The sequence below is a fragment of the Ceratina calcarata genome, unplaced genomic scaffold (assembly GCF_001652005.2).
Source record: "Ceratina calcarata isolate Rehan_Ccalc_2016 unplaced genomic scaffold, ASM165200v1 scaffold147.2, whole genome shotgun sequence".
In the NCBI taxonomy this organism is placed as follows: domain Eukaryota; kingdom Metazoa; phylum Arthropoda; class Insecta; order Hymenoptera; family Apidae; genus Ceratina; species Ceratina calcarata.
The window spans coordinates 242068-254791 of record NW_017135881.1 but is presented as its reverse complement, the minus strand read 5'-3'; the positions used below and the strand labels follow the sequence as shown (position 1 = coordinate 254791).

The 12724-nt window shown below is 41.8% G+C and overlaps 1 protein-coding gene across 3 annotated transcripts; it reads right to left on the bottom strand.

Moving 5' to 3' along the window:
• Window positions 1-252: 252 nt before the first annotated feature.
• LOC108631907 (uncharacterized) lies at window positions 253-12705 on the bottom strand. 3 transcript variants are annotated; one of them, XM_018036135.2, is made up of 8 exons: window positions 11414-12705; window positions 9004-9036; window positions 8306-8371; window positions 5999-6243; window positions 5643-5919; window positions 5176-5560; window positions 4913-5098; window positions 253-3663 (listed from the first exon to the last, which is right to left on the bottom strand). In XM_018036135.2, the coding sequence occupies exons 1-8, from the start codon at window positions 11489-11491 to the stop codon at window positions 1820-1822; spliced, it is 3114 nt and encodes a 1037-aa protein (XP_017891624.1). In that variant the 5' UTR covers window positions 11492-12705; the 3' UTR covers window positions 253-1819. The 3 variants fall into 3 exon arrangements, with proteins under 3 accessions (XP_017891624.1, XP_026675113.1, XP_026675112.1); XM_026819312.1 differs by lacking the exons at window positions 8306-8371; window positions 9004-9036; window positions 11414-12705 and adding exons at window positions 6608-7245; window positions 7358-7549; XM_026819311.1 differs by lacking the exons at window positions 8306-8371; window positions 9004-9036; window positions 11414-12705 and adding an exon at window positions 6608-7549.
• Between the last annotated feature and the right edge of the window lie 19 nt (window positions 12706-12724).

The following is a 12724-nucleotide window of genomic DNA, read 5'->3' as shown; positions in this document are numbered from 1 at the left end:
GCTCCGCCATATTTACATATCATTAGCCAAGTGTTTGTCCGAGTCGGGAATTCCCCTTCTGCTCAACCACCGTTGTCTGTCAATATACGAAATAAAAGTTATTACGGTCTGAAAAATTCTGTGACGAGAAAAATCATTTCCCTGCGAGGTGTTATTGATTAATCTCGATCTACAGAATGCGATGGCCCATCGTATACGCGAATTGTTCGAAAACAAATTAATAACAAATGGAAACGTGAATCATTTACAGTCTATGTTTCACTTTCACTTTATTCATAAAAAATACGAATTTCGATCTTAATCTCGTTGCCTACATTACGTAACAATTTCTTCTTTTTTTTCCGTTTTATACACTAGTTAAATATATTGGACAAGCTGGCGGTAATTACCGCAAGAGGAAAAACGAAAACGGAATAAATAGAACCCGACTGCTTAATTAACGTCCAATTTTCAATCGAGCAAATTAGCTCGGCGTGGTGACGTCGCTGATTAATTCACCGCTACATAAATCGTTATGTTCGGCACAATCTAATTGATGAAAGACACCCGCTTATACCGTGGAGTTAAAATATAGTGAATACTGCTGCATCGATTTATCGAAGGAAATGCTCACGAATTTCAATGAATGAGACGCTACAAATAATTCATTACATCGAAGCATTCACCTCGACATAAAACAATAAAAAAAAAAAACAAGAAATGATTCTGTTTCTTATATCCTGTTCGCAAGAAACTATCTTAATCATAAAAAGAAGATTGCAAGTTGCTTTAATAACGTTTTATCTACTTTTTTTCAAAGTACACGCAACATTAGCGCCTAGGTTTTCGATTACGGTAACGCGTTTTGATTATCTTCTTTCTTCCACATGATTCGTCTTAATTTCAATGTGGCGACATCCAAATCAGTCTATTGAGTCATACACGTTTCTCGAGCTTATCCATAAGAAATTATTGTAAAAAGTATCGATTTTAAATTACTATTAAGGCAGTATGGTAATATGACTCGAATTACGTACAACAGGCTTTCCCTCAAGCCTTTCTAACTCTTCACTGATCGTCCACTATCTGTCGGATATGTGCGTGTTTTCTACTTATCAAAATTGAAAATACCAATGAAACGACCTTTAAAAATCTTTTAAAACTCAGTAAAACGATTACATACATAATTTTACTATATGCACAGTTATTCATAATCCTTTCATCAACTTCCTGAGGAAACTTTCAGTGTATACAATTCTGCAAGGTTGCGCAAATAATTCATGATTCCCGTTAACTTCTCGTCAAACAGTATGATTCGATTAGAACAAATGTTCAAACTTGGTCCTTGTGATCAGGTAATTACATACAAAAAGTTCGGAAAAAACAGAATCTCATGAACAACAATCAATAAATAAAGTAGGTAACAGAGTTAATAGAGAATATTGAGGCAATTTTATATCTCTATAAAGTGAAACGATGATGGTGTATCGTCATAGTCGCGGTTGACTTGACGATACACGAAACGATTGCTACGTTTCTGAAGGGAGTATAGAAAGTAGGGACTGCCTATGAAGCTCAGTAACGATTACGAGTAACCAGATGCTCGTTTCCCTTTAGGAATCCTAGATAAGTAACAGATTCAAATGCAGCACTGAATATGTACGGGTCGAAATTTAGTCCGGAAATATTTCTGTTTCCCGAAACGTGACTCTTCAAATGAAAGAAAATAATCTTAAGAATCCAAGAAAGGATCAAGTTTGTTGACGAAAACAGAAAGAAAAGTTTTTGTTAGCAGTAAACATAATCAGTACGTTAATACCGCATTCTAATCTTATTAACTCTAACAAGTGGCAGCGTTGCTACAACCAGTTTCCAGTACAGCAGATTCGTACTGCTCGAGCACTTGCATACTCTCGGATGATACAGCACGAATACCTAGACGCTCATTGTATTCGTTTTCGGTTAATTGTCCCCGAGAGTACTTAATAGAGTCTTCCATTGCTTGTTCCGGGGTATCGCTGTCGCTTGCGCTATTACCGCTACTGCTACTGGTCGAGCGTCTGCCACTGGATAAGTCTTGTCTCTCGGAATCAGCCTTATCGTCAGGAACTGAGACCTCGTTACGAAGCTCCAAGAAATTGCTTTGTGCGTTACACACTGACGGTGAGTCCTGCCGATCCTCTTGGTTCTTCGACACGATCTCCGTCAAGGTTTCTATACGTCTCGTATAAGTAACGTCAGCTTGAAATGTGTCAGTCAGTAGGTTGTCGTCCTCATCATCATCGCACTCGTAGGGGATTATGTCGTTCGATCTCGTCGAATTTGAAGCAGAATCGAGCGTTTCCGCGCTCGTAGTCGGGTTCTCTTGCCCCTTATTCGCTATCTTCTTCGAGAGCCAATTCTTTTGTTTGACCTCTTGATCGGCGACATCATCGCTGAAGTTACCGAATGATAAGGGCGGCGTCTTGTTGACGTACTCATTGCTATTCGTGTCATCGTCCGCAATTTCCGTAACTTCAAGTTCATTCCTCTCGGAAGCAGTACCGCTTTTGTATACTAACTTTGCTCTAGGTGGCGCTGGTATATGCGCTTCTTCCAATTTCACGTGCTCGAAGAATTTTGTGAGGGCACCTCGTTGCACTTGGACCGTAGGTTCACTTCGTTCGCCGGACTCCAACTGGTAGCTTTGATTATGCAACTGTTTCCGGCCGGTTGGGGAATCTTTGTTAGCTGCTCCGAGGTCTCGTGACTCTCGAGAACTATCGGTGAGGATATAGGACTTGTTATGGCCTGAGAACAATGTGTGGAAAAAGCTACCGGTTCTTGGTCGGTACTTTGTACGGCCACCGAGCAGGGTTGCTTCGTCTGGTTCGGTCGACTTTGTAATTTGTAACTGCTTATCGGGTTCTGTACTATCGTAGGAAGGCAGTAGGATTTCTGTGGCTCTGGCAGATCGCAGCTGATTGATACCGTATTTGTTTCGTGGTTGTCTGGTTCGGGACTTTCTACCGTTGAAAGTCGATCGCTCCAGTTGGTACTCGGCCGTGATGGAGAGATTCTCTGTGTCGATGATACGGTTGAGGGCGGGTACGGCGCGGTTTGTTTGCTTCTTACGGTTACGACCGACACCGTCGAGCAACTGCTTACCAACAAGCATTGAGGAGTTGGCGACAGAGATTTCGGTCTGTGGAGAGTTGTAGCCTGATGTGATTGGCAGTTTGTAGTTGAGCATTCTGGCGTGACTTTGGTCTTCGGAAGACTGACTTGCCCCTCTAGCTGGTTCGGTGATCTTCTTGACGATAAGGTACGATTGATGCTTCTCTGATTGAACACTGGTGACTGGTAGCTGGTAGGCATAGGACACTTGGGGCTCTGCTCTCTCGATATAGGCGATGCTCGGTCGGGCCAACTGGTTAAGGATGATGGAGGAGTAGGGCACGGAATTTTCTCGATGCTCACTGACCGTTGCGGTGACTCCGGCGTCCGACTGGTTGATGGCCGATGCGGAATTGGAGGAGATTGGGATGAGGAAGGTTGAAGAGGGAAGTTGGCTGATGCCGATGGAGCTGGAGAATCCCCGCTTTTTCTGAGTTGCATCAACTTTATGAAGTCCACAAGCCGTTTTATAGATCTCTGCGTCTTCTCTTGTTTTCCTAACAATTCCTGACGCGTGCGCTGCTGCAACTGTCGAAAGAAAAATTCAACAATTAATAATTCGTGTCTTTCTCGCTCGAAGATCTGCACAAATATTTAAACTCAACAGTGACATCGATCTGGTATCTGATATTATCGCGATAAAGATGCAGGACATGCTCTCAGGACATAATTCAATGTATCGACTTCAAAGACTCCGGTATATAATATTTATACAAACGATGTTTTTTACGGTTTCCGTATAAAAACTTATCTTCGAACTAGTCTCACTAAGACGAAATACACAAGCAATACATATTGTAACTTCAAAAAGTAAAGAAACATCGAAACTATTTTACAATTATAACATAAAACGCGCCGATTTGTTTATAAACTTCTCCTCGTTATAAGAAAATCGACACGCTTTTAAAAAGAAATCGAACATGAACAAGAAGTATACGTAGAGATCTTGCAGGTTCTCATTGATGAAAAAACAAAAGATAGAGTATGTATAATCTCGTTAACTGAATAGCATTCCAAATAAAAAAAAAATGTGAATTTATTTCTACGCAGGCCACAGGACGAACCTGAAGGGACTGGCCAAGTAGTTGTGAGCGTTTTTCCAACTCGTAAACCTGCAATCTCAGATCCGAGTTTCGCTTGCGCAGCTCATATCTTTCGCTCTCTTTCTCCTCTGCAAGATATTTCGCGTTCAATACACGTTGCTTTTTTTGTGTGCCCTATTTACTGACGATCGACCAAAAAGTTCTTCTTAATTGCAAATTCTTCTGCTGTATTCGAGGAGCCGGTCTCACTCGCGACACTTCTTCCGGCAGGCTGCTCTCTCGTTTATTCTCTGTGTGCGCTTACGCTCAATAAAGTCTGCGGCAACGCTGCGATACCTCGTTGCACGTTAAATCTAGAAATTGTGGACCCATGTTACACAATTTCCTGCCCTTCTTTCATACAACTTGTCTGCATTATCTACAAGTACTCTTTTCATTTTATTTCTCGCGTGAAACTGTTTTTTTTACCGCATACACCAAAATGTACACGAACTTCTAGTTATCGAGCATAACTAGAAGTATTGCTCTACTTTCGGTTTCCATTTTACTTTTTAAATTACTAATATGTCACTGTACATCGAATACATCCCGGATGGTGCCGCCGCGAAATGAGATAAGCGTGCCACGAACATTCATAAAAGCTAGTGTCTGCAGGAAACAAGAACTTTTTTGTCAATCACACGATCAAGGTTACTACAAGTGAAAAGTCTTCTCAAAAACCAAGGGCGATTTACCGAATTCTTCGTCCTTCTTAAACAGTGGACGTCCTCCTTCGTGTTCCTCTTCGCCCTCTTCTCCGTCATCGATCTCCTCTTCCTCTATTAACGCGCACTTGGGACATATCCTCGATGGCGCCGGGGAAACAGAGTGACAAGACACATGATAATTCGATGCACAATTCTCGCATACCGTTAGCGTACCTGTTAGAATGGAAAATTACTGTAAGGTTTAACGGCACGCAATGTACAAATGATACAAAGTAAGATTTATCGCGCACCTGGATTTCTACAACTTATACAGACTGCTGAATCACTGCTGATCCTCTCGATAGTCAAACTTGAAGGTAAGCCAGGTATATGAACTGCCTTGTTGCCAACCGACTGAACGGATTTCACGGTGGGTACAGGCATTTGACTGGCCCCGTTCTCAATTTTGGTTTTATTAGAGTAGACTCTGCTCTCTGTCACGTTTCTGAGAATATTCGGCCGCGTAGCGGACTTTTGTACTGGGATTAGAGATTTCATCACTGTTCTCGACGTTGTTAAAGAGGATTTAGGCGGTACAGCTTTTACAGGAGGTGGCGAGGGGCCGTTCATACGAGCAGTCGTTTGTCGAGTTTGAGGAACATTACCGGATTGTAGATATGAATGTCTTTTTCTCTTCTGAAATAAGTTAAATGGCAAGATAACAGATAATGATAATGATAATGTGACACATAAGAAATAAAAACTGATTAAAATTTACCGTTGGCACTTCAAGGCTAGAATAAACAAATTGCGGGTTAGCAGTACTACGACGTTTCCTCTCAGCCCTCTTATTTTGCAATTCAGTACAGGTCGTTATAGTGATGAGACCAAGGGAGATTAAAAATTCAATTTTTTCGGGTGAATCGACTTTACATTCTTTTTCTTCTACCTCTTCCATTTCTTCCTTCACGGACTTCTCGTTAGAATTCTCGTCCATAGAGACTTCGATAACGTCATCCTCACCAGAAATCGTTTCCACCGAATTGGGCCGTTCCCTAAAAACAACGGTCGTGATAAAATTCAGGCATTATCGACTTGCACGAGATATTCGATGCTCAGAAACATGAGACTCACTTCGTAGGCGCGGGATTTTGCGCGAGCGATGGAACATCGCCGTTCCTAACGATCTCCTCGTAGTCCTCCTTTGAATTCCTCGTAGCGAAGTCATTGTCGCCAGTTTTGAGTTTCGTCTCATTATTATTTGTAATATGATTATTGTTATTCAAGCCGAGAAGCGACGCTATGGAAACTTTCGCACCGTTCACATTCTCCGCTTTGAACGTTTCGACCTCTTTGCGCAGCCTCTGGACAACTTGCTTCTGCGTATTAAGGTTGAAAACTATGAGCGTGAGAGAGCCTCGGTCAATGATAATAGCGGAAAACTTTCTTGGCAGACTGTCTGCTGCAGATCGTTTAAATATGAATATCGTTAAGTGATGACCCAGTGTATTCTTAGCGGTACTCATCGCATATTTCTGATAAATAAAGCAAATACTCGGTCAGACATTGCATGTGTCACTTAATGAATCTCACGCAGCAATAACTGCTCGCAAATTATCAGCATGCGTAATTACTAAATCGGACATTCTGCCAAGATAACTTTCACTAATTTCAGTCGCTTTCGACTATTTCATGACAGAATCATGTAGTTGTACGACAAACGATAGAATCTACTTGACTTACTATTAAATTTTCTCCTAAATCGTGAATCCTGAGTAACAGTTCGAAAGAGAAAATGCAAAAGAATGCGTATATCTCGTAACAAACGCGTGAACAATGTTTTGAGATTCGCCGGATAGATTCTTTCCCCCTGCACGTAGTGTCGGGCATCGTTTCAGCAAGGCGGCGAGCAACTTCCAGAAGTTTTCCGAAGTAAGTAAAACGTTTAACTCGAAGTACAATGAACAACGGTCAAAGAGCGATACCGTTGAAGTAAGCTTGGAGAGTGACGGAAAGACATGGAAGTGGACGACACGGCGAAGTAGACGGACCAAGAGAGATCGGAAGCAGCGAAAAGAAAAAACGCAGAGATTTCGTAAAGAGCTGAAAACGTTTCTGCGGGACATTTTATTGATTGAACCCCTCCGCCTCTGCTTTGCCCCTACTCTCCCTTCCTTTTCACCCAAGTCCCATTCGCTCTCTCTCTCTTTCTCTCTCTCTCACCCCCTCATCTTTCTCCATCTCATTCTCGCTGTACACTTTCCACCCACTCCCTCTCAATGTATCTGTATATACGCATACGTCCATCTTTATCCATTTCTATCCGTTTACGTATCTCCTTTACTCCGTCAGGCAATCTACCTGGATCGGTCGTTTATTGCCTGTGCGGAAAAGAAGAAAAATGGCAGACAGTGGAGCCGGTAGGATGAAGCTAGCGGCTACATGAAAGTACAAGGGGAAGACAAAAACGCGCATCCGCGTCGATAGGATTACCGCGAAAATGTTTAGAAAAGGATGCTGGGCGATAGTAAAGCGCATCCACCGGAGCGTCTTCGGGCAAGTCTTGTCCCGGTTATCGATTTCTCACGTCGATTCGCAAATCCAGTAAAGAGAAGTGCTCAAAGTAATTCTGGTAATTTAATTCGAGCGCACGTATGTTCCACGAATCCGCTGCTTGCAATTAATCCTACTAAACAATAAAAAAAACTTCCTTTCAAGTTTATGAAAGATCAGAGGGTAAAGGGTTGCATCGTAGGTATAAGAGGGAAAAAGAGTCTGTGTCTATCTATCTATAATATATGGACGCGGTCGACGAAGTTTGGAAATGTGGTCGATAAACTTACTCGACGAGTTTCTTATTTAATTATAACTATACATTAGTCATTCTAGAAGCCGTCCTCCCATGAAGAAACTGCAAGCCTAGGTGGACGAGATCGATACAGAAGCTATTTGATTCGATAACGTTTGGGGAATTCGTGATGAATACCTTCCGAACCTGATTTGTCGCGCTAAGGCAAGCGATCGCAATACTTCGAAACTCGCTTTATTTCGACTCGTACTTCAACATCGTGTACGTATCGCAACGTGAAATCCTCAACGAGATTCAAGCTAATAAAGTGAAAAGTACTGAGAATTTCTTTATCCTATATTCCCATTAACAAGAACTACCTCCATAATTGGTATAAAACTCAGAACAATTTTCTCGCGATGCGCGTATCGATCGAGTTAACGAATGCTTAATTTGCTCGTCCCGAATCAAGGGCACTGGTTGCCAGGACTCTGAAACGTTTCCGATACGATCCGGCATCGACAGGATAATTTAATTTGACATCGTTTCTATTTGCGCGCAATGGACAGGCGTAAATATGGAACGTCCATAAACTACCCTGTCCTGGATCATCGCGAAAGAGTGCGGTTCGAGAAAATCAATTCTCAACTTACCTGGCACCTTCCCAAAGACACGATGTGCAAGTGGATCTTTTGTATCTGTCCAAGGATGTCTGTGTTCTGTAAAACGAGAGAAAACATATTTCTATTCGCACACATATCATTTTGGATTAGCTATCATTTTCCTCGTGATAACGCGGAGCAAAAAAGGAAGATAAATGAAAATCTGAAATATTATTTTCTCATTAATTCATTTCTTAACCCGAGGATGGTCTAGAGTCTAGATCATCCTCGTCTAGACTCTAGACGATTATAACGTAGTATTCAGTCATCAATGAAAAACGGTGGATTTATTCGAATACGTAATCAACGCAACGATTCGTAGAAGTGAATCATAGTCTCGTAAAATGTTAGCATAGCTAGTAACGCGAGTTATTAAGGAAATGTCGCGATAATTTCATCGAAGGCGACATAAATTATGTTCGTAAAATACGTATAATCGATACGTCGATAAGCCCTTTATAATATGCAATCGAACGGGAAAGTTTGCAAAATGGACGCGATTTGATATCTACTAAATACAGTAAATCAATTGTAACGCCAAAAATAACCGATGTAGCGGAGACTTCGTTTTCCTACAAGCCTGGTACGAGAACAGCGTCGTTATTACGATCCCTCCGAGTTTGCTCGCGCGATCACGTGCTTACGAAGCTCGGATTGATCCGTAGGATTAGCAAAAGTAAGCGACTTACGTTCGGGTCATCCTTCAATTTGCCCACGCATATCTGAAAATGAAAAAAAGAAATTGCGAGATTAGTCGCGGCTCTACGAACGAGATTTAAACATGCTCGATTCGAAGCATCCTCGGTCGTCTATTTAGGCTTTCATAAAACGCGGTCGCGACAACACTTTTGTGGCGCAATGACGCAATTACTTTAACGCCGTGTCTCTGTTCTATCGGCAATATGTACAAACAACGGTAGGAACGGTCGATTGGACATTTCCAACTGACTAAAAGTCCTGTGTTCCCTTCCCCTATCTTCGTTTGTTTCGAAATAAAGTTTAATTAAAAAAGCTGAAGAAAAACGAAGATCATCGATAGAAATCGTATCGACCATGAAGGCAGTCGCGTTCGAAATAAAAATAAAATGTATTGTATACATGCACACCTATTTATATATCGACGCATTATTAAAATAAACGCGTACGGAGTATTCAATGCAGCATATCAATTTTCTCCTGTTTGCATATGCCCCGATAAAATATTCCAGCCTTTTAGGACATCGTCAAATTCGCCGAATTACTATCATTGCGCACCTGTTCTTCTACAATTGCTAGCCATCTAAAACATCCAGAACTGGTTTTGTCCTATCTGGTACGCAAATAACCCGAACACGAAATAATCTAACTGATAACTTCTTAACAAGCTATTTATCGAATTGCTATGAAATGGATGTTCAAAGCTTTCCACGGTCCGCACAGAGAACAATTAATAAATCGATCGATTGGGCTCGAGATCAATAAAGATCTAGATTCGGGACACATCGACGGAGTGATATAGATCAAAAAATATCTCGAGCCAGCACCGGATCGGAAACATTCGATTCCGAAGAGCCGTGCGAGACAAGGTTGATCGAGCAGTGCAGAATGCTGATCATGCGCCGACAAACTTTTCCTCACGTTACGCACATGTATATTCCTTTAGCATCTCTACTTCTGCTACTTAATAGAAGTTCGTTGTAAATAGATGAAATAAGTATTTATTGTATATACTCGCGTTATACGTGATATACGTTTTACCTGTTTGAAAGCATAACATTCAGGTCCAGTCGATAGACAACTTCGATCTTTCGGTCGTTTATAATCCGAGCTTACAGAACAAAGGATTTTAAAGAAGGGTTTGCGTAAGGGTACTTATGTACGTATTAATATTACGGTACAGCTGTACGTTTTTCAATCGTTTCATTGAGGTTTAACGTTGAAAATAAAAATGAGAATAACAACGAGTACAGAGCGTAGGTCCGGGGCTGAAGGTCCGGGAAGTTTGCCGAAATTTTATGGCACAGGGTACGGCCAAACTGTGAATTTATGACAGAGCTTAGGATAATGGTTAGGCGTGAAGGAATAATGTAAAAGAAGCAAGAGGAACAAGAGAAAGAAGGAGCGTAGGACTATAGCAGCTCTAGGGTGAACGAGAGGGAGATCAACCGAACAAGTGAGTAACTGAATGAACGAGCGGGTAAGACCGGGACGGAAAGTGAGAAAGACGGAACGTTGATTCTCAAAGTTATGCGACGCATCGGTCGAAGCACTCTACCAACAAAGGTTAAGGTCTGGACACTCGTTCACCTTCGAGTTTATACGAATCGTTGTTAAAAAGAAATGGTCGGCGAACGATGCAAAAAGCTTGGCGTATGATCGAAAGCGTGCATACATTATTCCTTCGGCGCTTGTTGTTACGCTTCTCTTTCACTTTCGATAACGCGCAACATCGACTGTGCTGTGTATAACCGAAGAGAGAACTGAACGAACACGGCTTTACAAACGGCCGTTGCAAGTGAAAGGAATGCATGCGTGTATCTACTTGTACGAAATAGATCGAATGGACATGTTATGTGCCATATTAGTGACTCAGTTTCCCGTATGAACCGGACATCTTTGATCGCGATGATCGTTTCACGAAACTTCGGAGAATTCACATTGAAATAACAAGTTCAGTAAATATAGTATAAGAGGTGTACATTTATGCCTGCGCGCGCGTGCCTGATGCGTGCATGCGTCTGTGCACGCATTGTGCGTGGGAATGCCAAGGAAACGAAATGATAAAAAGAATTAGTCGAAAAGAAATTCATGAACTTATGCTCAGTGCGCGTATACATAATTTGACGACGTAACGGGACGAACAACATTTAAACGACACTCGTGTCGAAAGTTTTCTAAAACTTTTTCACTTTCCAAGTCGATTATCTATCGAACGTGTTATCTCGATTTTCCAATCGATAAAGGATCGCGTATTAAGAGAAACGAAAAAATCATTAGCCAGAGGGAGAATTAATCATTCATTAAGCATACTCGTTCGCTGGTTGCTTCGTCTCCTTTACTCTAGTCACAATCTTTAAATCGTTATCGACATGTACTTACATGCACAGCCGCGAGACTCACCTGATGATTGCGTATGGCATTTTTCAGTTTATTTTGCACGGCGAGTATCTCTTCCTGCAAACTCTTCGATATCTCCATAGTTTTCTACGCCGATTATGAGACCCTTCCTCCCTGTTCAAAAATCCGGGCGATTTTTAGCGAGAGAAGAGAGGAAGACGGGGAACCCTTCCTCCCTCTCACTCTCACTCTCTCACCAAATTGACGAGAGCAGCGGTATACGCTCCGATCAACCGCACGCACGGCGCGCACCAGCTAACAACTTTTCGAGCCACGGCAACGACACTCGACCGTTTTAACTTGGGAAAAGCGAACAGGTAAAAATGTCACAGACACATTTTACCGCCTCGTTACGTACGTGCATATGCACACCCCTATTTCACGGACACCGACGAGAATGAAACAACGTCGCGAAACCGCGCACCAAAGTGAATTGTTCGCTCATCAACGAGCGTCTGTGCTGCCACCAGCACTGTTACCTCCGTACACGGACGTGCCAAGTTGCCCGAGATCCCCCGACAACCCCTGGCCCATGCCCACAATCCTTCTCTCTTTATCTCTCTAACTTTCCCCGTCCCTGCCGCTCGGTTTTATTGCCCAGGGATCCTGGCGCGCTCGCGCTCCTTGAAAGAAAGTTTTCGCGCCAACATTGTAAACTGGTCCGTCCGCCACGCAGGACACCCTTCCCAATCTCTATTACAATTACATAACATTCGCTGGATTTGCATACATACGTTACACCACCGCTATGAACTGTGCTTAGAAATTTACAAAACCGACATACAGGATGTTCAAAAGAAACATTTTACTTGAGGTAGATCTTTTAGAATAGCGAACGTTGGTAATGCCGGTGATAGTGGCGCCCCTCACTTCACGATTAATGATCATGATAAGGCCGAGATCTTTTTCTATATCAAGGAAACTCGAGCACTTCTCTGTTTCTTGTATACGTTTCAAAATGTATTTATATAACTACGTCAACTTCAACATCTGTAATCAGATGATTCATCCTCGTTAATTTCTATGTTACATATTTATATCTAAAACATGTAATCGAATTTACGTTATTCACTCGCCGTCAAAGATTTTAAAGGAACTAACTTCATATCCGTAAATAATTATGCATGCATTAGTAATTTGCTAACATAAGTTAGACAATATGTTTTATAAATGGGAAAAGTGCATGTGCACGGTAGAATTATAGATAATTGATTAGAATAATATTTACTGAAGAAGAAATGTAACATCTCTCCGGGCTACAGCTATGATAAATGAGTTTATACCACGTTCATGTTTACTGTTTCATATATTGTC

Excerpts from the sequence above, each read along its gene's own strand:
- LOC108631907 (XM_018036135.2), bottom strand. The coding sequence starts at position 11,491 with ATGGAGATATCGAAGAGTTTGCAGGAAGAGATACTCGCCGTGCAAAAT. Across the intron at positions 5,920-5,998 it reads CAAAATCCCGCGCCTACGAA|GGAACGGCCCAATTCGGTGG; the intron begins GTGAGTCTCATG and ends CGTTGTTTTTAG. Across the intron at positions 5,561-5,642 it reads CTAGCCTTGAAGTGCCAACG|AAGAGAAAAAGACATTCATA; the intron begins GTAAATTTTAAT and ends AACTTATTTCAG.